The sequence below is a fragment of the Puma concolor genome, chromosome A3 (genome assembly GCF_028749965.1).
Source record: "Puma concolor isolate L17-30 chromosome A3, mPumCon1.1.hap2, whole genome shotgun sequence".
NCBI classification, from domain to species: domain Eukaryota; kingdom Metazoa; phylum Chordata; class Mammalia; order Carnivora; family Felidae; genus Puma; species Puma concolor.
Window position 1 is genome coordinate 49,931,716 of NC_141669.1, and position 15,545 is coordinate 49,947,260.

Sequence of the window (15,545 nt, forward strand, 5' to 3'; positions counted from 1 at the left end):
TCTAAGAATGTATGGCATGGTCTCCAACCCAGGTCCTGGATAGGTAATCCAGCAAAACTATCTTTGGCAGACACAGGTTTTGAGGCATGTTATTTCCCATGTACCTGGAACCACCACAGCCACTACCACATCTGGCAGCCTTTTTTTAAGCCCCAAGATCCCTGCTACCCCATTACCATACAATGCTGGACCCCACTCAATAGCTCAGAAATAAAGTAACTCCATGTTATTAAAGGTATCAAATGACACAGTCAATGCTGGGTCTACAGCAATCAAGGAATGGGGTAATCTGATCTTCTACGCCATTGGTCTTCTAATCATTTAAGCAATAAGATGCCAAATGCCAAAATGTAAAACTGGAGAAAAACAGAGCTGCACCAATTGAAGGAAAGGGGCTGGAGGACATAAACACATTAGGTGCCCCCCAAATCTCCCAGAACACCACCGGAAAGCACCATCCTGGTGTGTTCATACTCAGGAAACGTTTCTTAAGCTCGAAATATGTTCCAGTCACAGAAGTGTTGCATTCACTCCATAGATGTGAAACCACCCTTCAAAGGATTAAAATATGTTTCAATACTTTGTAGGCTCTGAGTGTGTTAAGATTTTCAGGCAGGCAGACCAGGGGTTCAAATCCGGTTTTAACGTATATTAGTCATACAATTTCAAGTAAATTATTAGAAACCTGACACTCGAGTTTCATCATCTGTTAAAATGGAATAGCAATAACCTTCTCTCTAGCCAGCACCACCTCTCCACTCCCCAAGGCACAGGGGTGTGCACGTGCACACACACACACACACACACACACACACACACACACACACACAGTTTTGGGCCAAGATTCAATGCAATGAACGTGTGAGGTGTTTGGCACAATGCCGGCCACATGTAAATGTTTAATAAACTCTAGCTACTATATTATATGAAGGCCTCTTACCAATACAATCTTTGGCTTATTCCAGGCACCATAAAAATCCACTAACTTGTGTTGTGTGCTGGTTGATCTGACTCCACTGCACGCCTGTTGATATAATGCTGAGCAACCAAGATAAGGACTCCTTTCGGGTTGTTTTTTTTTTGTGTTTTTTTTTTTTCAACGTTTATTTATTTTTGGGACAGAGAGAGACAGAGCATGAACGGGGGAGGGGCAGAGAGAGAGGGAGACACAGAATCGGAAACAGGCTCCAGGCTCTGAGCCATCAGCCCAGAGCCCGACGCGGGGCTCGAACTCACGGACCGCGAGATCGTGACCTGACTGAAGTCGGACGCTTAACCGACTGCGCCACCCAGGCGCCCCTCCTTTCGGGTTTTAACAGCCTCTGTGCAACCTATCAGCAGCCTAGTTTTTATCATATCATGTGCTTGCATTACATGACTGAGTATCATTCTATAATCATTTCATCTGTGTAAGCCTTACCTCTCCAAGGATGATTTTCACTCTTCAGAGGCAGGCACAAGGCAGCTTAGCACAGTGCTGCCTCACAGAGGACCAGACTCGGTGGGGACTCTTTGGAGCCAAACTGAAGAGGTAGACCTGAGTTACTAGGAGAATGAATGCACTGTGCTAGCAGGGGGTGGAGGGTGAAGGTGGCAGATAAGCATAAAATGCACTGCTTGGGATGTGCCTAAGTACCCAAGCATTGGCACACAGCTGGCTGGCTTAAAATCAAACCCTTCCATTTGCTCCCTATGTGACTTTGGGCAAGTTGGCTAATCAAACAAACCTGGTTTCTTTTTCCATATAATGGGGTTCATAGTGCCTCCCACTGGGTCACTGTCAGAATTAATGGGATTGCTCAAATACAGTGCTTAGCACAGTAGTTGGCATTTAATAAGCCTACAGTTGTAATATCACCATCACCATCATCATCATCATCATCATCATCATCATCATCATCATCATCCCCTACTCTCCAAGGAGTTCAATCTGGCTAGATAGTAAAGATGTAGTCACCTGTGAAAATAATTAACAATTTAGGGAAGTGGGGAATTATCAGATGATCAATACAGCAAAGCCTTCAACTCACTCTGCCTTACAAGGCATTTTTATATCTAAACAATCTTGCCTAACAAGAGGGTGATTAAAAACACTACAAAGATATTTTATTTCTAAATTGGGACTTGCATCTGAAAAATTCGTAGATTCTCGTGTGGGTTGTACTTGAGCTTCTTATTTTGATGGTACAAAGCCAACCCGTATTTATGATGTATTTACAAAGATGCTAGTCCAATTTGCTCTAGAAACTTTTGTTCAGCAACATGAGCTGATGTAAATTATGAACCTAATGGGCATGGAGTGAGGACTACATCTGCTTAAATCTTTAAACCCAAACTCTTCACCTCTGCCATTCACTGGCCATGTGTGACCTTGGCAATCACCAACCTTCTTCTAGCCTCAGTTGCCTTATTTTTAAACTGGAATGTCTCTCTGACAGAGTTTGCATGGAGAATAAAACTGATTATTTATGTGAATAGCCTATCACAGACATTGTGGATACTCATTAAATGGTATCAATTATTCTTACGTTAACTCTTAAGATGGAACTGTCCTCTGAAAGCCACATCCCTGTGATGTATGCAGTAGGCCCCCCGACAGGACTGCGGGTGGGGCTGCACCACAACACAAGCACAGCCATAGTTTAGGTTAGGGCTGCCTCCAGAGAGGTCAGAGATGATGGGGTCCCTGGCAGATACAAATGAATGCTTTCTTTATTCAATGCTGTACTGCAAAAAACAAAAGAAGGGAGGGGAAGGGTACAGAAAACAAATATTGGTAAGGATAAGGGAAAAGCAGAACTCTCACATTGTTGGTAGGAGTGTAAAATATAAAATGGAATGGGGTTCAACCACTTTGGGGAAGGTCTTGCAGTTTCTTAAATATACACCAAACTTTACAACCCAGAAATCCCACTGCTAGTTTTTGACCTAAGAAAATGAAAACGTGAGTCCACAAAGAGGCTCGTGCAAAAATGTCCACAGCTGCTTTAGTTCTAATAGGCGAAACCTGGAAACAGCCCAGGTGTCCATCAGTGTGCATGTCATATAGGATTCCAATCATACCATGAAATCAGCAACCAAAAGGAATGAAATACTGATTTACACAACATGGATAAAGCCAACATTATAATGGATAAATGAAGCCTTGCACAAAGAGTAAATACCGAATGGCTATATTTATGGAGAGTTGTACAACAGGCAAAACTAATACACATGGAAAATTTTAACGTAATTGCTTCTGGGGTCAAGGACAGGGATTGCCTGGGAAGGAACATGAGGGAACTTTCTGGGCTGATGGTAATATCCACTATCTCAGTGGAGGTTGTATTAGATATATACACTGTATTACAAGTATTATGTATTTGTCAACTCATCAGATGATACTTACAATTTGTCATTTCATTGTATGTAAATTTTACATTAAAAACAACAAATATTGAAATTTAGTTAGTAATGTGCATATTGAAGTTTTAGGGTTGAAAATAAACTGATTTCTGTCATTTACTTTGCAAATGCATCAAATAAAACAAGAGGGACTGATGGGTTAGGACTGAGGAGTTTGGTAAGGCAAATCTAGTAAAATACCAACATAGAAGAATCTAGATAGTCCGTATATAGATGTCTGTTATAGAAATCTTTCAACTATTTATGGGAGGTGGGGGTGGGGAGGGGGAAGGAGAGGCAGAGGAAGAGAGAGAATTTTTTTTATATACCCTGACTGACAGTCATGTGAATAAGATATTCTTGGCCCGGGGCGCCTGGGTGGCACAGTCGGTTAAGTGTCCGACTTCAGCCAGGTCACGATCTCGCGGTCCTTGAGTTCGAGCCCCGCGTCGGGCTCTGGGCTGATGGCTCGGAGCCTGGAGCCTGTTTCCGATTCTGTGTCTCCCTCTCTCTCTGCCCCTCCCCCGTTCATGCTCTGTCTCTCTCTGTCCCAAAAATAAATAAACATTGAAAAAAAAAATTTAAAAAAAAAGATATTCTTGGCCCATCTACATATATTTCATCTTTATCTGTGCCAACTATGTTTCTTTGCATTGCATGGTCCACACAATCTATGAAGTGTAGATGTTTTACTATCAGTCCCCACGGGCTCATTGGCCACTGGCATTCCCTTCCTTCTCACACAGAATTCAAACCATGACTTGGAGGTTCATTTTTCTTCAGTGTTAATGGAGGCCTCCATCATAAATGGATGGCCTGAAACTTCCTGAAGTCTCTCCCACACTTTCTACCATGAGTTTCACTACCATTAGACAGCTCGGGCCCATACAAACAAGAGTTGGAACCTGGTCCTCGCTCCAAAATGCAGGGCCCTCTCTCAGTGAACTTGGTGCTGGCCATGCCTCACAGAGGTGGGTTGTGGCCACACAGAATCGTGTTTACAGAACATGAGACGGTCACATATCCAATTCCCCCTAAATTCATGGATCACCAACCCCCTGATGGTTCTTTTTACAAGTGAGAAAATGGAGGACCAGGGCACACACTGCTCTAACCTGTTCTAAGCTGCTCTAAAGCACACAGCTTGAATTCAACCCCATTTAAACTAGAATTCTATCCTCACCCCTCATGACACACTGCCCTGAAACCACCTCCCTCCCCACCAAGTAGTCAATTTTACAAATGCCAGTCTAGGACAAGACTGGGTGAGGAGCCTTTAAGGCAGTAGCTTTCAAACTGCAAGCTGGAAAAAACTCAGCAGCTCCTGACTAGCAGCTTTTTTTAAAGAATGGACTGCAATGTATCTGACTACATCACACTTAACAATAGACATTGGCCCCTGAAACTTGTTCCAGCTGTACATACATAAATAATTATACATAGGTGTTTCTTGGTATGAGCCTGTAGTCCAGAAAAGTTAGACAGCCACTGACTTAAAGATTAGGTCCTTCTAGATCAGAGATTTAGATCCCAGGTTTAATCACCCAGATTCAAAAAATAATACTGGCAAGGAACAGGCTGTGGAAGGACATTGTGGAAAAGTCATCACTTGAGTAAAGCCCCTAGCCTTCTGTGGGAGAGACACATAACCACCAGTAGCAGCAACAGAACCCAGGCTGTGTCCTGGGCCAGGAAGCAAACACAGCAGCAAGGCCCCATGGGCTGTGTGACCAATCTAGGGGAGAGGCAGAGATCCCTATAAACAACTGACCCCAAGGTCTCCCCTCTCAGCCCTTCACTGGGGTGCCAATAACAAAGCAGAAATTTCATTGTTTAAATATTTTTTTAATGTTTATTTATTTCTAAGAGAGAGAAAGAGAAAGAGAAAGCATGAGCGGGGGAGAGGCAGACATGGAGGAAGACACAGAATCTGAAGCAGGCTCCAGGCTCTGAGCTGTCAGCACAGAGCCTGACGTGGGGCTCAAACTCACGAACCATGAGATCATGTGAGCTGAAGTCGACGCTTAACCAACTGAGCCACCCAGGTACCCCCAGAAATTTCATTTTTGATAGGCTTTACCTACTGAAGAAGTCAGTCCTTAATGCCACATTCCATAACTCTGAGCCAGCACTAACAAAGCATAAAACCTTGATGTTGACCATTTTAAATTGCATTCTCTCATGTTCCCCTCCCCAATTTCATTCTCCTTTCTTGATTTCCAAAAGCAACCCCTATCATTCATCTTGTGTATATATTCCATATTACAGCCTAATAATTTCATGATGTGTGTCTGTCCATAAGCAATGCACGACATTGAGGGATTTTTTTAAAGTTACATCCAACTAGGAGGAGGTATGTGTCCTTCCCCAATGTTTCACTCACCGTTTTTTAGAAGTATCTGTATTAATATATGTTCATTTATGTAACATGCCACATAGTTATTCCATCCACAGGGATATTCCATAAACTGTTTCCAATATGCTGTCATTATAAGCAACAGTATTAGGAACATTCTTGAACATGCCTCCTTGGGTTCATATGGAAGTCTGTTCAAGTGACAATATAGTTGGACATAGTATTACTGAGTTATCAAATACACATACCTTCAACTTGACTAGTTATTGCCAACCTCGTGTACCAGGAAAACTACTATTAATAGTTCAGTGTGCGTCCTTGGGACTTTATGTACCTGTACACACACACATAAATATATGTGAGTTTACAGAGTATGAATATAGGTAAGTCTATCTCATGCTTTATAATGGGTGCAAAGGACTATTTTCTGCATGAATTGACCAGAGCCCAACTGATGGACACTAAGGGGTTTTCCCCAATCACACTATTTCAGAGAACTTTTTTTGCGCATCGATAACTAGCACACTGGTTCTAGTACAAATGTAGAACAGATTGGGACTGCCAGATCCACCACTTAATTTTACAAAGGAGAAAAAGCCGAGTCCTGGAGAGCTAAGGTGAGGAGCTGGCCCAAGGACCCCAGCAAGTGAGAAACGAAGGGGCTGAGGGCTGGGGTTCCTACAGTCTGGTCTACAGCACTCTTAGGCGGAACTTGCTTCTGCTTAAGTGAGTAAAACATTCCAATACACGTCATCCCCATTTACCCTGTAGATTTTGACATTATCAAGAGGCACTCTGTGTATCACAAAAGTCACGTAAAATCTCCATTTCCGTGTGGAAAGGAGGTCAGGCAAAAAGGATCTTGCCCTAGATCCTTGTGCTCCAGAAGGCTGCGAGAGTCAGCCTCTGACTCTTATCCTCAGTCCAGGCACCTCACATTCACGGAGGCTAAGTACATGCTTGCTGCTTCGGCCTGGCACGCAGACGGGACTCCCAGGACTCCAGCCTGAGGTCAGGGAAGAAGAGTCAGTGACCACATAGCACAGTAATCGATGCAAACTCTGAGGCAGAGGGAGGTGTCCAGGCCTCCAAGCTCAGGAAAGCAGTGAGAATTTTAAACGCCGGACTCAAACCTAGTTCTCCTCAGCAAATTTATTCACCTACTTATACTTAAGCCAGACATCCAGCCCCAACCACATTTCAAACAATTTCAGCTGCGCTTGTGTTCTCTGGTGCTGAGTGCACAGGCTCACGCGTGCACGCACACACACAATGGGCTGGGTGCAGTCTTGATGCCTGACCTTTGGCATATATGAGTTTGAATCCTGACTCAGCCTCTCATTAGCTGTGTGACCTTAGGCAAGTTATTTGACCATCCAAGCATCAAATTCCTCCTCTTAAAAAAAAAAAAAAAAAAAAAAAAAAAAAAAGTAGACAAAATTTGGACTTACCTTATAGGGTTTTATCAAAAGTAAATGAGTTACTGCATGTAGGTGCTCAGAAAAGCTCTTAGCCCACAAAAATTTAGTAAATATTCAGGGTACTTGCCTTGTGGTGGTATCTGAAATAAAACAATCTCCCTGGCCTGAAGGAGCTAGTAAATTTATCAGAATGTCAAATAAAACAATAGAAGCGGGTGTGGCTGCAGGTCAGAGGGAGTGGCAGGTACAGTAAACAGTGCCAGTCTGGAGGGTATATGAGGGATACCCAAGAACTGGAGGAGGCCACTCACCTCAAGGAACTCATGGAAGGGCTGAGACATATACTCAGAACAACCCTGAACAAGGTCACACCCTCGGTGCCGGGTCCAGGCTGAGTCCCAGGGCAAACATACTTGTTTTACAAATTGTAGGAAGGTACAAAGTCTTGTCAGACAAACCAGGCCCCCAGAGGCTCTCAGGCAGGTTAGCCTCAAGGGCCCACATGGGATAGAAAATCTGAAGGCATATGGCGCATGGATAAGCCTCTCCTCCCTCAGGCTCTCGGGAATCTGTGCTTGCTGGTTCCTCCACTGCCCTGGCAGCTGCCCCTGGGGCTCTTTCTCCCAACCCTCCACATGTGGGTAGTTATCCTACACTGCTCACCCCTCGCGGCCCCCACAGGTACCTCATCCCTAAAACGAACGGATACTGTGAGCAGTAGGTGAAACAAGCTGTGTGAATGTGCTGACACAACTGAGTTGCGTCCCCTCTCTGAGGATGTTGCCGCCCCTAGACAGCAGGGTTTGACATCCCAGCATCACCTCCGAGTCCTCTGTGTCTGCCCAGCACATCCCACCAGGGCCACACTCTGTCTCTACCAGCTGCCCGTCATCCACTGCTGCTGCTGCCGTTCTGCCCACACCTCGCGAGAACTTGGTTACTCCCTAGTGCTCACTGAAGAAAGACTCACGGTTTCAGGTGTGCACGCAAGGCTTTCTGTGATCTAGCCCAACCTACCTTCCAAATTCTACTTTCACCATGATCTTTTACTCTGGTTTCCTGGATGCTGCATCATGAAAGCTAGGGTCTGTATCCAAATAAGGGGATTAAACAAAGCCTGGCGGGGTCATGCGCACACCTTCAGAGCCCTTAATACCTTAAGCTGCACTGTGGCTCTTCATGTTGTCCCAAGTGTATGTGGACCTCAAGTATTCTTTTCTCACAGAGTTCAAGAAACAGTCTAGGACAATCTGTACTGTACTGTTTCTCCAGCAAGGCTGCGGAATGTGCCACGTAGAGTGACTGCCCTGGCCCATGGCTGTGACCCCCTTAAATGTGTTTGTCCTCCATCACCCTGAGGACAGAGTGTGCCAATCAGCCTGTCTCAGCACATGGAGAGGAAACAAATGGTTGCCTGCTCGCCCCATTTTCCTGTCTACCCCACCCTACAGACTTCACTAAATTTCCTGTATGCTTAACCTAGCCAGGGCTAGTTTCTGATGCGTGAAACCAAAGAACCTTCACTGATATACATCACTCTTTGGGACCCTGAGCCAGGCCACCCAAATCTTCCCCAAGCAATGGACCACCCAGAGCCAACACCCCCTACCCCAGGGCAGTACCTGTCCCATCTGGAGTAGACCTCACAAAGGTGGGCAGCATTTTCACTGAAGCAGTAGGGTGGGTGGTGGCTCCAAGCCCTTTTTCCATCTCCTTGCGGAACCGCTGAGAGATCTCCAGAAGGTTCTCATCAGAAAGACGCATGTGGTAGAGATACTGGTCGACCTGCAAAGGGGGAAACAAGAGTACAGACCTGTAGTTTAAATCAGTTGGTACAGCCATTTTTGTGGTAGAACATCACTCAGTCCTTCGAAAGAATAAAGTCTATTATGTACAGAAAATTATTATTAAAGACCATTTACTTGGAATCTATTTGACAAGACTGTTAAAAAAAATACTAAACTCAAATTTCTCAAATGAAAAAAAAAGGTTTAACTTTATTTCTGAAGAGTGGTGAAGTTGAGGGGAAAGGCACACTGGGGAAGAGGAAGAGTTCTTTCCAGAAAGGCTGAGTTTAAAGGTCTGTGACAATATCCTGGGAGCTGGGGTTCTTTACTGACCCCCACACACCTCAAGGCCAGTCATGGCAATCCTATTATCCCCCACCCTAGGCCGAGCAGCCGGCTCCTCTTGCCTCACTTACACAATCCCCAATTCTGCCTTTACCTCTTTCATCTAATTTCTACCCCTAGCCAGACTCTAACCATTCCCCTGCTTAAACCTTCCAGTGGCTTCCAATGAGAACCAAACCTGAAATCCTTCCAAGGCCCCACATGATCTGGCCTCTCGCCACCTCCTAAGCTCATTGCATGTCTCTGCACTCCTTGTGCAAACCCTACCCTTGGTTCAGTCCTTCCCTGCCTCGGAACCCATGCACAGGGGCCCTCACAGCTCTTTGTTCCATCCCATTTCTTCAGCCCCCTCCAGACCTCTCTCCATGGAGGCCTCCCATCCTTCTAATGAAACAGTCAGGCCTCCCATTATTCCAAAAACTCAGAGTTTTCCCTTCACAACACCATCCATAATATGAATTTCTTGGTGTCCAAACCATAAGCACCAAGGCCAAGAAGAACCACATCTGTGTGTTCACCCCTGCATCCCTGGCATGTGGCTGACACAGAATAGAGCCTCTACATAAATAGCAACACAAGCTCTCCTGTCCTCAGAGGCAGAGACAGCTCTCCCTATTTATGTCATTGATCTTATTCCCAACATAAAGCTACATGTACTTGATTTACTACTCAAAGAGGCATTAGGAGTCCCTCTCACAGTTTCCTCCTTGGAAGTTCTAGTCTGCCTTGGCCATGGTTGGTCCCAGTTTTCTCCTATCAGGAAAAGGTCTGATAGACTTCCATCCAAGGAGGCACACAAGTTTCCGCAATACCCTTATCCTCAGCAGCAGTGTCCAGGACAGGTGACACTGCTGGCCATGGAAGGGTAGACCAGACACAATCAGGGACCTCAGATCAAGCCCCAGCTGCCCCCTCAAGGGGTGATGGTTACAGTCCTCTCAGCATCATCAGCAAACTGAGAGACTTCAAGCAACCCTGCTATTCCCTGCTCTGAAATGTCAGGGTCCCCAAGGGCAAAGCTTGGCTGATGACCACTGCCCCTGTTATTCCTGTGGGAGACAAGTAAGCACCCGCCTGCCCCTGCCCTTGCTCAACTTTGACAAAGAAGCACACATTTTTATAATTAGAGTTTCCAGACAAATGTGCTTGTTAGCATTATAGCCTGTTACAGTTTCCAGCCTTTTTTGTTGGGCCGTCTAGAATTTCTTTTTTAACCAAACTTGCAGCCTAAGATTTCCAGAGGAACAGCAAAAGGTGCTTAATCCTTTGAGAAAAGCACTCAGTCTGTTCAGCAGAGACAGTCCCCCTACTCACGTCTTCTCTATTCCAGGCTGTATCCTAACTCCCTATGGGGTCTGGGGCACATCCTCCCCTTTGGGCCTCTTTCTGCCCCTGTAGAACAAAAAGATTGGCCCTCCTTGGATCATTTCAAATATCCTGCTCAAGACTCATCTTTGATCATTCTTCAAAAATCCCAAAAGGTGAAAAATTAAAAATAAATAAAATCCCCAAAGGTGAAAGATCAGAGTGTGGAGTAAAACACTAAAAATAGCCACAAGCCAGGCCAAGAGTCTCTGGTGAGTCAGCCCACCTTGTTCCACAACCACCGTGTGGTTAAAACACAACACTGAGACGCGACCCTTGCCTACACAGGGTGGGCAAGAGCAAGGTAGGAGTAGAGAAAAGCAGTCAGCCACTTCTCTCCCTCCCCGGCCAACAGAGAGGAACTGAGCTTGTCAGGCTGGGTTTCAAATTTGCAGAAATGAGGATTTCCCTGAACATGCTTGTGGCCAGCATTTATTGAAAAGCCACCACAGACTATCCAAGTGTATTGGTCTAAATCAGGAAGAACCCAATCGCCCATTCTGTTTGCTGACCTCAGGCCCCTGGCACGTCATTTGCCATGAGCCCACCATCAGCCTCAGCCTTTCAGGGCTGTGTGGACACCAGCCCCACCACTGATCCGGGTATCCTATAACACTGGACAGCCAGAGTGCTCCTGAGATACCTGGCCTCCCTCACAATGTTTGAGGCTCCCCAGGAGGTAAAAGGGCACAACCTCAGCCCTACACCATTCAAGTCCCCTCCCTGTTGGTGGGAGGCAAATCCCCGGTGACCCTGGGCCCAGGGCAACTTTAATCACCCCAGAGGCCTCCTGCTCCAGATACGGGGACACCTGGGCTGGCCCAGAACACTGCCTCCTGGCTGATAAAGCTAATGTACATAACCCAGGGCCACCAGACCACGGACCAACACCAGGCCATGTCCAAGAGCAGCCTGAGTAATAACAGTAAACCCATACGTGGCACAGACGCTGTTCTCAAGGTTTTACATTCATGAATTCATGTCACCCTCACAGCAACCCTGTGAGGTAGGCAATGTTATCACCTCCACTCTACCAGAAAGGGATAGCAATGTGCCCAGTCACAGAGATGCAAAGGGCCAGACTGGGACTAGACTATACAGGCCAAATGGCACTACAGTGCCATGCCCACTAAAAAGGCCATCTTCTATTCAGTCATCCCCTGATGCAGATACAAAGGTCAAACAGCAAAGAGCATGGCCCAGGGGAATGGTCTGGCAGATCAGAGGGCAGTAGAGGCAGCAGACATGTCTCTGTACATTGTCATGAGTTTGCCACATGATAAAACTGGAGCTCCCATATTACTACTTTTGCAAAGAGAGAAGTAGAGTGCCAGAAGCTTCACTGCGACCCACTCCCCTACTCCCCACCCCGCCCCGGCTGGCCCCACCGCCAGCACGGATGGCTCTGGGTGTTACAAAGGAAGCCAGCCAGGAAAGCAAAGCCTGTACTGCTTTATTAAGAGGCTGCATGGCCACGACCTCGGAGGGCGAGGTCATGTACACGAAAGAGCAAAGGTGGACTGGCCACAGTTCTACAGCGGCCATTGTTCATTTAACTTTGATGCTTCAGCTGTGACAGGCTGCTTGGAAATCCAGTCTATACTTCTCATCCTTAACCCTCAAAGACTAACAAGTAAACAGCCTTAATTCAAGTCACACTGCCTTTTACCTAAGAGTATAGTCATCTTTTAGTGTCCGGTGACAGACGAAAACAATGACGATGATTGTTACAGTAGCTAAACACGTACCGAATATTTCTTACCTGCCAGACACCATCCTACGACTTTACTGACTTGGCTGCCATTGCCCTTTTGTAAAACTTCTACACCCCTGTTTTACAAGCCACTTGATGGTGAGGGGCAGAGCTAGGATTCAAACTGAGGTGCATCTGACTCTAAAGCCGGGCACTTGGGACCACCACCTTTACTTCACCTGTCCTGTGGTTTCTTGGATGACCCTGGGGTCTTGATTTCCTCTCTAACACATGAGACCAAAGAAAGGATATGGGACAGCTCTGAAAAATGCAACAAGAGCACCTTGGCCCGAACTTCCCCTTCTTCACAGCACAATGATATGGTCACCCTGAGTTTAGTAGGAAGGAATGCTTAATCGCCTAAAGTTACAGTTTCCTAAACACTCTGCGGGGCCCACCCAGCCCCGCTGGCACTGCTGGGTTGGGTGAAGGGTGGCCGAGGGAAGCTAAGAGCCAGAAACAAGAAACAGCTTCCATACAAAGACGATTTTCCTAGATTGGGAAGAAAGTGAATGCAACTTTGCAAGATCCTGCCAACCTCTCCCACTGTGCAGCCAAAGGGAAGGAGCACCAGGCCCAAAATCACGGACAAAGTCATTTAAGAGGTATCAGATGGACGCAGGGCAGTAAGACTGCAACTAAAAAGTACCCTTAAAAATGCCCTTGGGGCATCACTCGGTTTTTGTTGTTGTTGTTGTTGTTGTTGTTGTTTTGTCTAGTTTGTCAGGTTTGTCTCTCTTACCCCAGCAACCATCAGGCCTAGGTTTGAATGCTTCCAAGCATGACAGGCTCAGTACTCTAAGGTGGTTAGCTGCTACTATTGGTCAGCTCTAGGTGTTAAAAAATGTTTCCTCAATTTGAGAGAAATCTACTTTCTGAGAACTTCTGTCTAGTCTCCATTCTACCACTTGGGATAAGAGTTCCCAAACTTGGTGACACATCAGCATGACTGACATGAGGAGCTTTTTAAAAACATTAAGAATTCCAGAGATTCATTCCAGACTGACCAAACTGACTGATACCTTTAGAAGTTCAAACATCTTCCCCTCTCCTTAGGCTGGTACCACCATGCCAATAATGTGAGAATAGTGGGCTATATTCCGGTCAACACTGCCTAAGGTCATTCTACCATTTTTCTACCTGCAGTCTTTGGAAGTCAGTAGTTAATAAGACATTAGGCCAAGTGTGAAATAATCCTGTGTTGATCCTGGGTGCTGGGAATTGGAAAGATTAAACCCTGTATACTTGTTGGAAACATTCAGGTGGTTGGAAACTATCAAAGCAGAATCACTCAGGCCAACCCTCATTTCATAGTTAGAGATGGTCTAGCCAAGCTGTGGCATCAGAAAAATCATTCAAATCCTGGCTGTAGCATATGTACAGGTATGTAACACTGGATGAGTCACTCTCTCAGACCCAGTTTCCTCCCTGTAAAACGGGATGAATGTGCCACACAGCAGTCACTGGCATAAATGGCTTTATGATGGACCTAAAGCTCTATCTAACCGTTCTCTTTTTCTCCTAGACTCCCCACTGGCCAGTGGCACCGTCAGCAGATCAGTGACACTTCTTAAACCTACCTTAGTCACATTCAGGGTTAACAAAAGGACAGGCTGTTTCCCCAAACTGTTCCTTCTCTTTCTGTGGTGGATGTGTGACCTATCACACTGGGCTGCTTCTCTTTAAAACTCTAGCAGGGAGAAAGAGGGAAAGAAGAAACTGGGGAAACAGAGGCAGGCTGAAAGCAAAGCCTGGCTGAAGTATTAGAAGGCCACCTGCCTGCCTGGAGGCAAGCACGTGTGTTAAAGAAAAAGTGGTAACAGTTTAAAAAATTTTTTAATGTCTATTTATTTTTGAGAGAGAACAAGAGAGAGAGAGAAAGAGAGAGAGAGAGAGACAGAGCACAGGCAGGGGAGGGGCAGAGAGAGAGGGAGACACAGAATCCTTAGCAGGCTCCAGGCTCTAAGCTATCAGCACAGAGCCCAACGTGGGACTTGAACCCACAAACTGCATGATCGTGACCCGAGCTGAAGTCAGATGCTTAACCAACTGAGCCACCCAGGCGCCCTGATAGCAGTTTTAAATGACATCTCTTTAGCAATCTTGAGACTAGAACTTCCTCATTGGGCAATTTTGGTCAGTTTCTTCCGCTAACACACCAGTCCAACATCCCTGTTTCCTCTAGAGGATTGTGAGTAGAGGCAGGAGAAGTTCTAAAGAGAAATTAATACCATACTCTTTATGAAATGAGGTAACACCCTAAATGAGAAGCCTGTCTCCTTCAGTGTCCACATTTTCCTCCAGACTAGCCCTAAAAGGAGGGGAAATTATGGCACAGCAATGATGCAGAGAATGGAGAGAGCAGGTCACCCTCAAAAAAGATCCACCAAAAAGTGTGCAGTGTCCTGGGTGGAGGAGACACAGCCCCGGCCAGGCATGGGGAAGTCCTGAAAGGAAAGGCCTACAGGTGGAAGCCAGAAAGGGATCTTGGAAAGACTGAGGCCAAGGGGGCAGACTTGACCAAGGTCACACAGCTGAGACTACGATCTGAATCACCCAGACACCTTCTTCTATTGTCAAAAACAATAAATGACAATCCTGCTGCTGGTCCACAAGGGCCCATGTCATCTTGCAGGCCAATTCCAACTGAATGGCTGGTGGCCACTGACTACATCCTAAAGCCGCCCTGTCTGATCCCAGTGGGAAAACAGTCCTGACCAAACTGGTCAGATCCAGAAGACAACAATATTCTAATTTTGACAGTTGATTATACAAAGTATTACAAATCCTAAGTTGAATACCTTAAGAGGTTTCAAAGGGAAGTGTGGAAGAAACCTTAAATTTCAACATCTGTCTCTGTAAGATTTGTATCATTCAACCCCAGAACTCTGGCCATTGCTTCAACCCCAGTTTCTCCCATTGTATAGCCTGTGATGAAAACCAGTTACATGCAAAGCACTACAGTGTACAGGAACATGATTTTAAAAGAAATCAGGGGCGCCTGGGTGGCTTGGTCGGTTAAGCGTCTGACTTCAGCTCAGGTCATGATCTCACAGTTCGCTGAGTTCGAGCCCCACGTCAGGGTCTGTGCTGCCAGCTCAGAGACCGGAGCTTGCTTTGGATTCTGTGTCTCC

The 15,545-nt window shown here is 45.9% G+C and overlaps 1 protein-coding gene across 2 annotated transcripts in view; it reads right to left on the bottom strand.

The window, feature by feature from the left end:
- HK2 (hexokinase 2) overlaps nt 1–15,545 on the bottom strand; it is a 63,207-nt gene that overhangs the window by 34,694 nt on the left and 12,968 nt on the right. For both annotated transcript variants that reach the window (XM_086700759.1, XM_086700760.1), the window contains exon 2: nt 8,784–8,946. In XM_086700759.1, the coding sequence (XP_086556885.1) occupies nt 8,784–8,946 (163 nt within the window). The remainder of the gene's footprint in view (nt 1–8,783; nt 8,947–15,545) is intronic.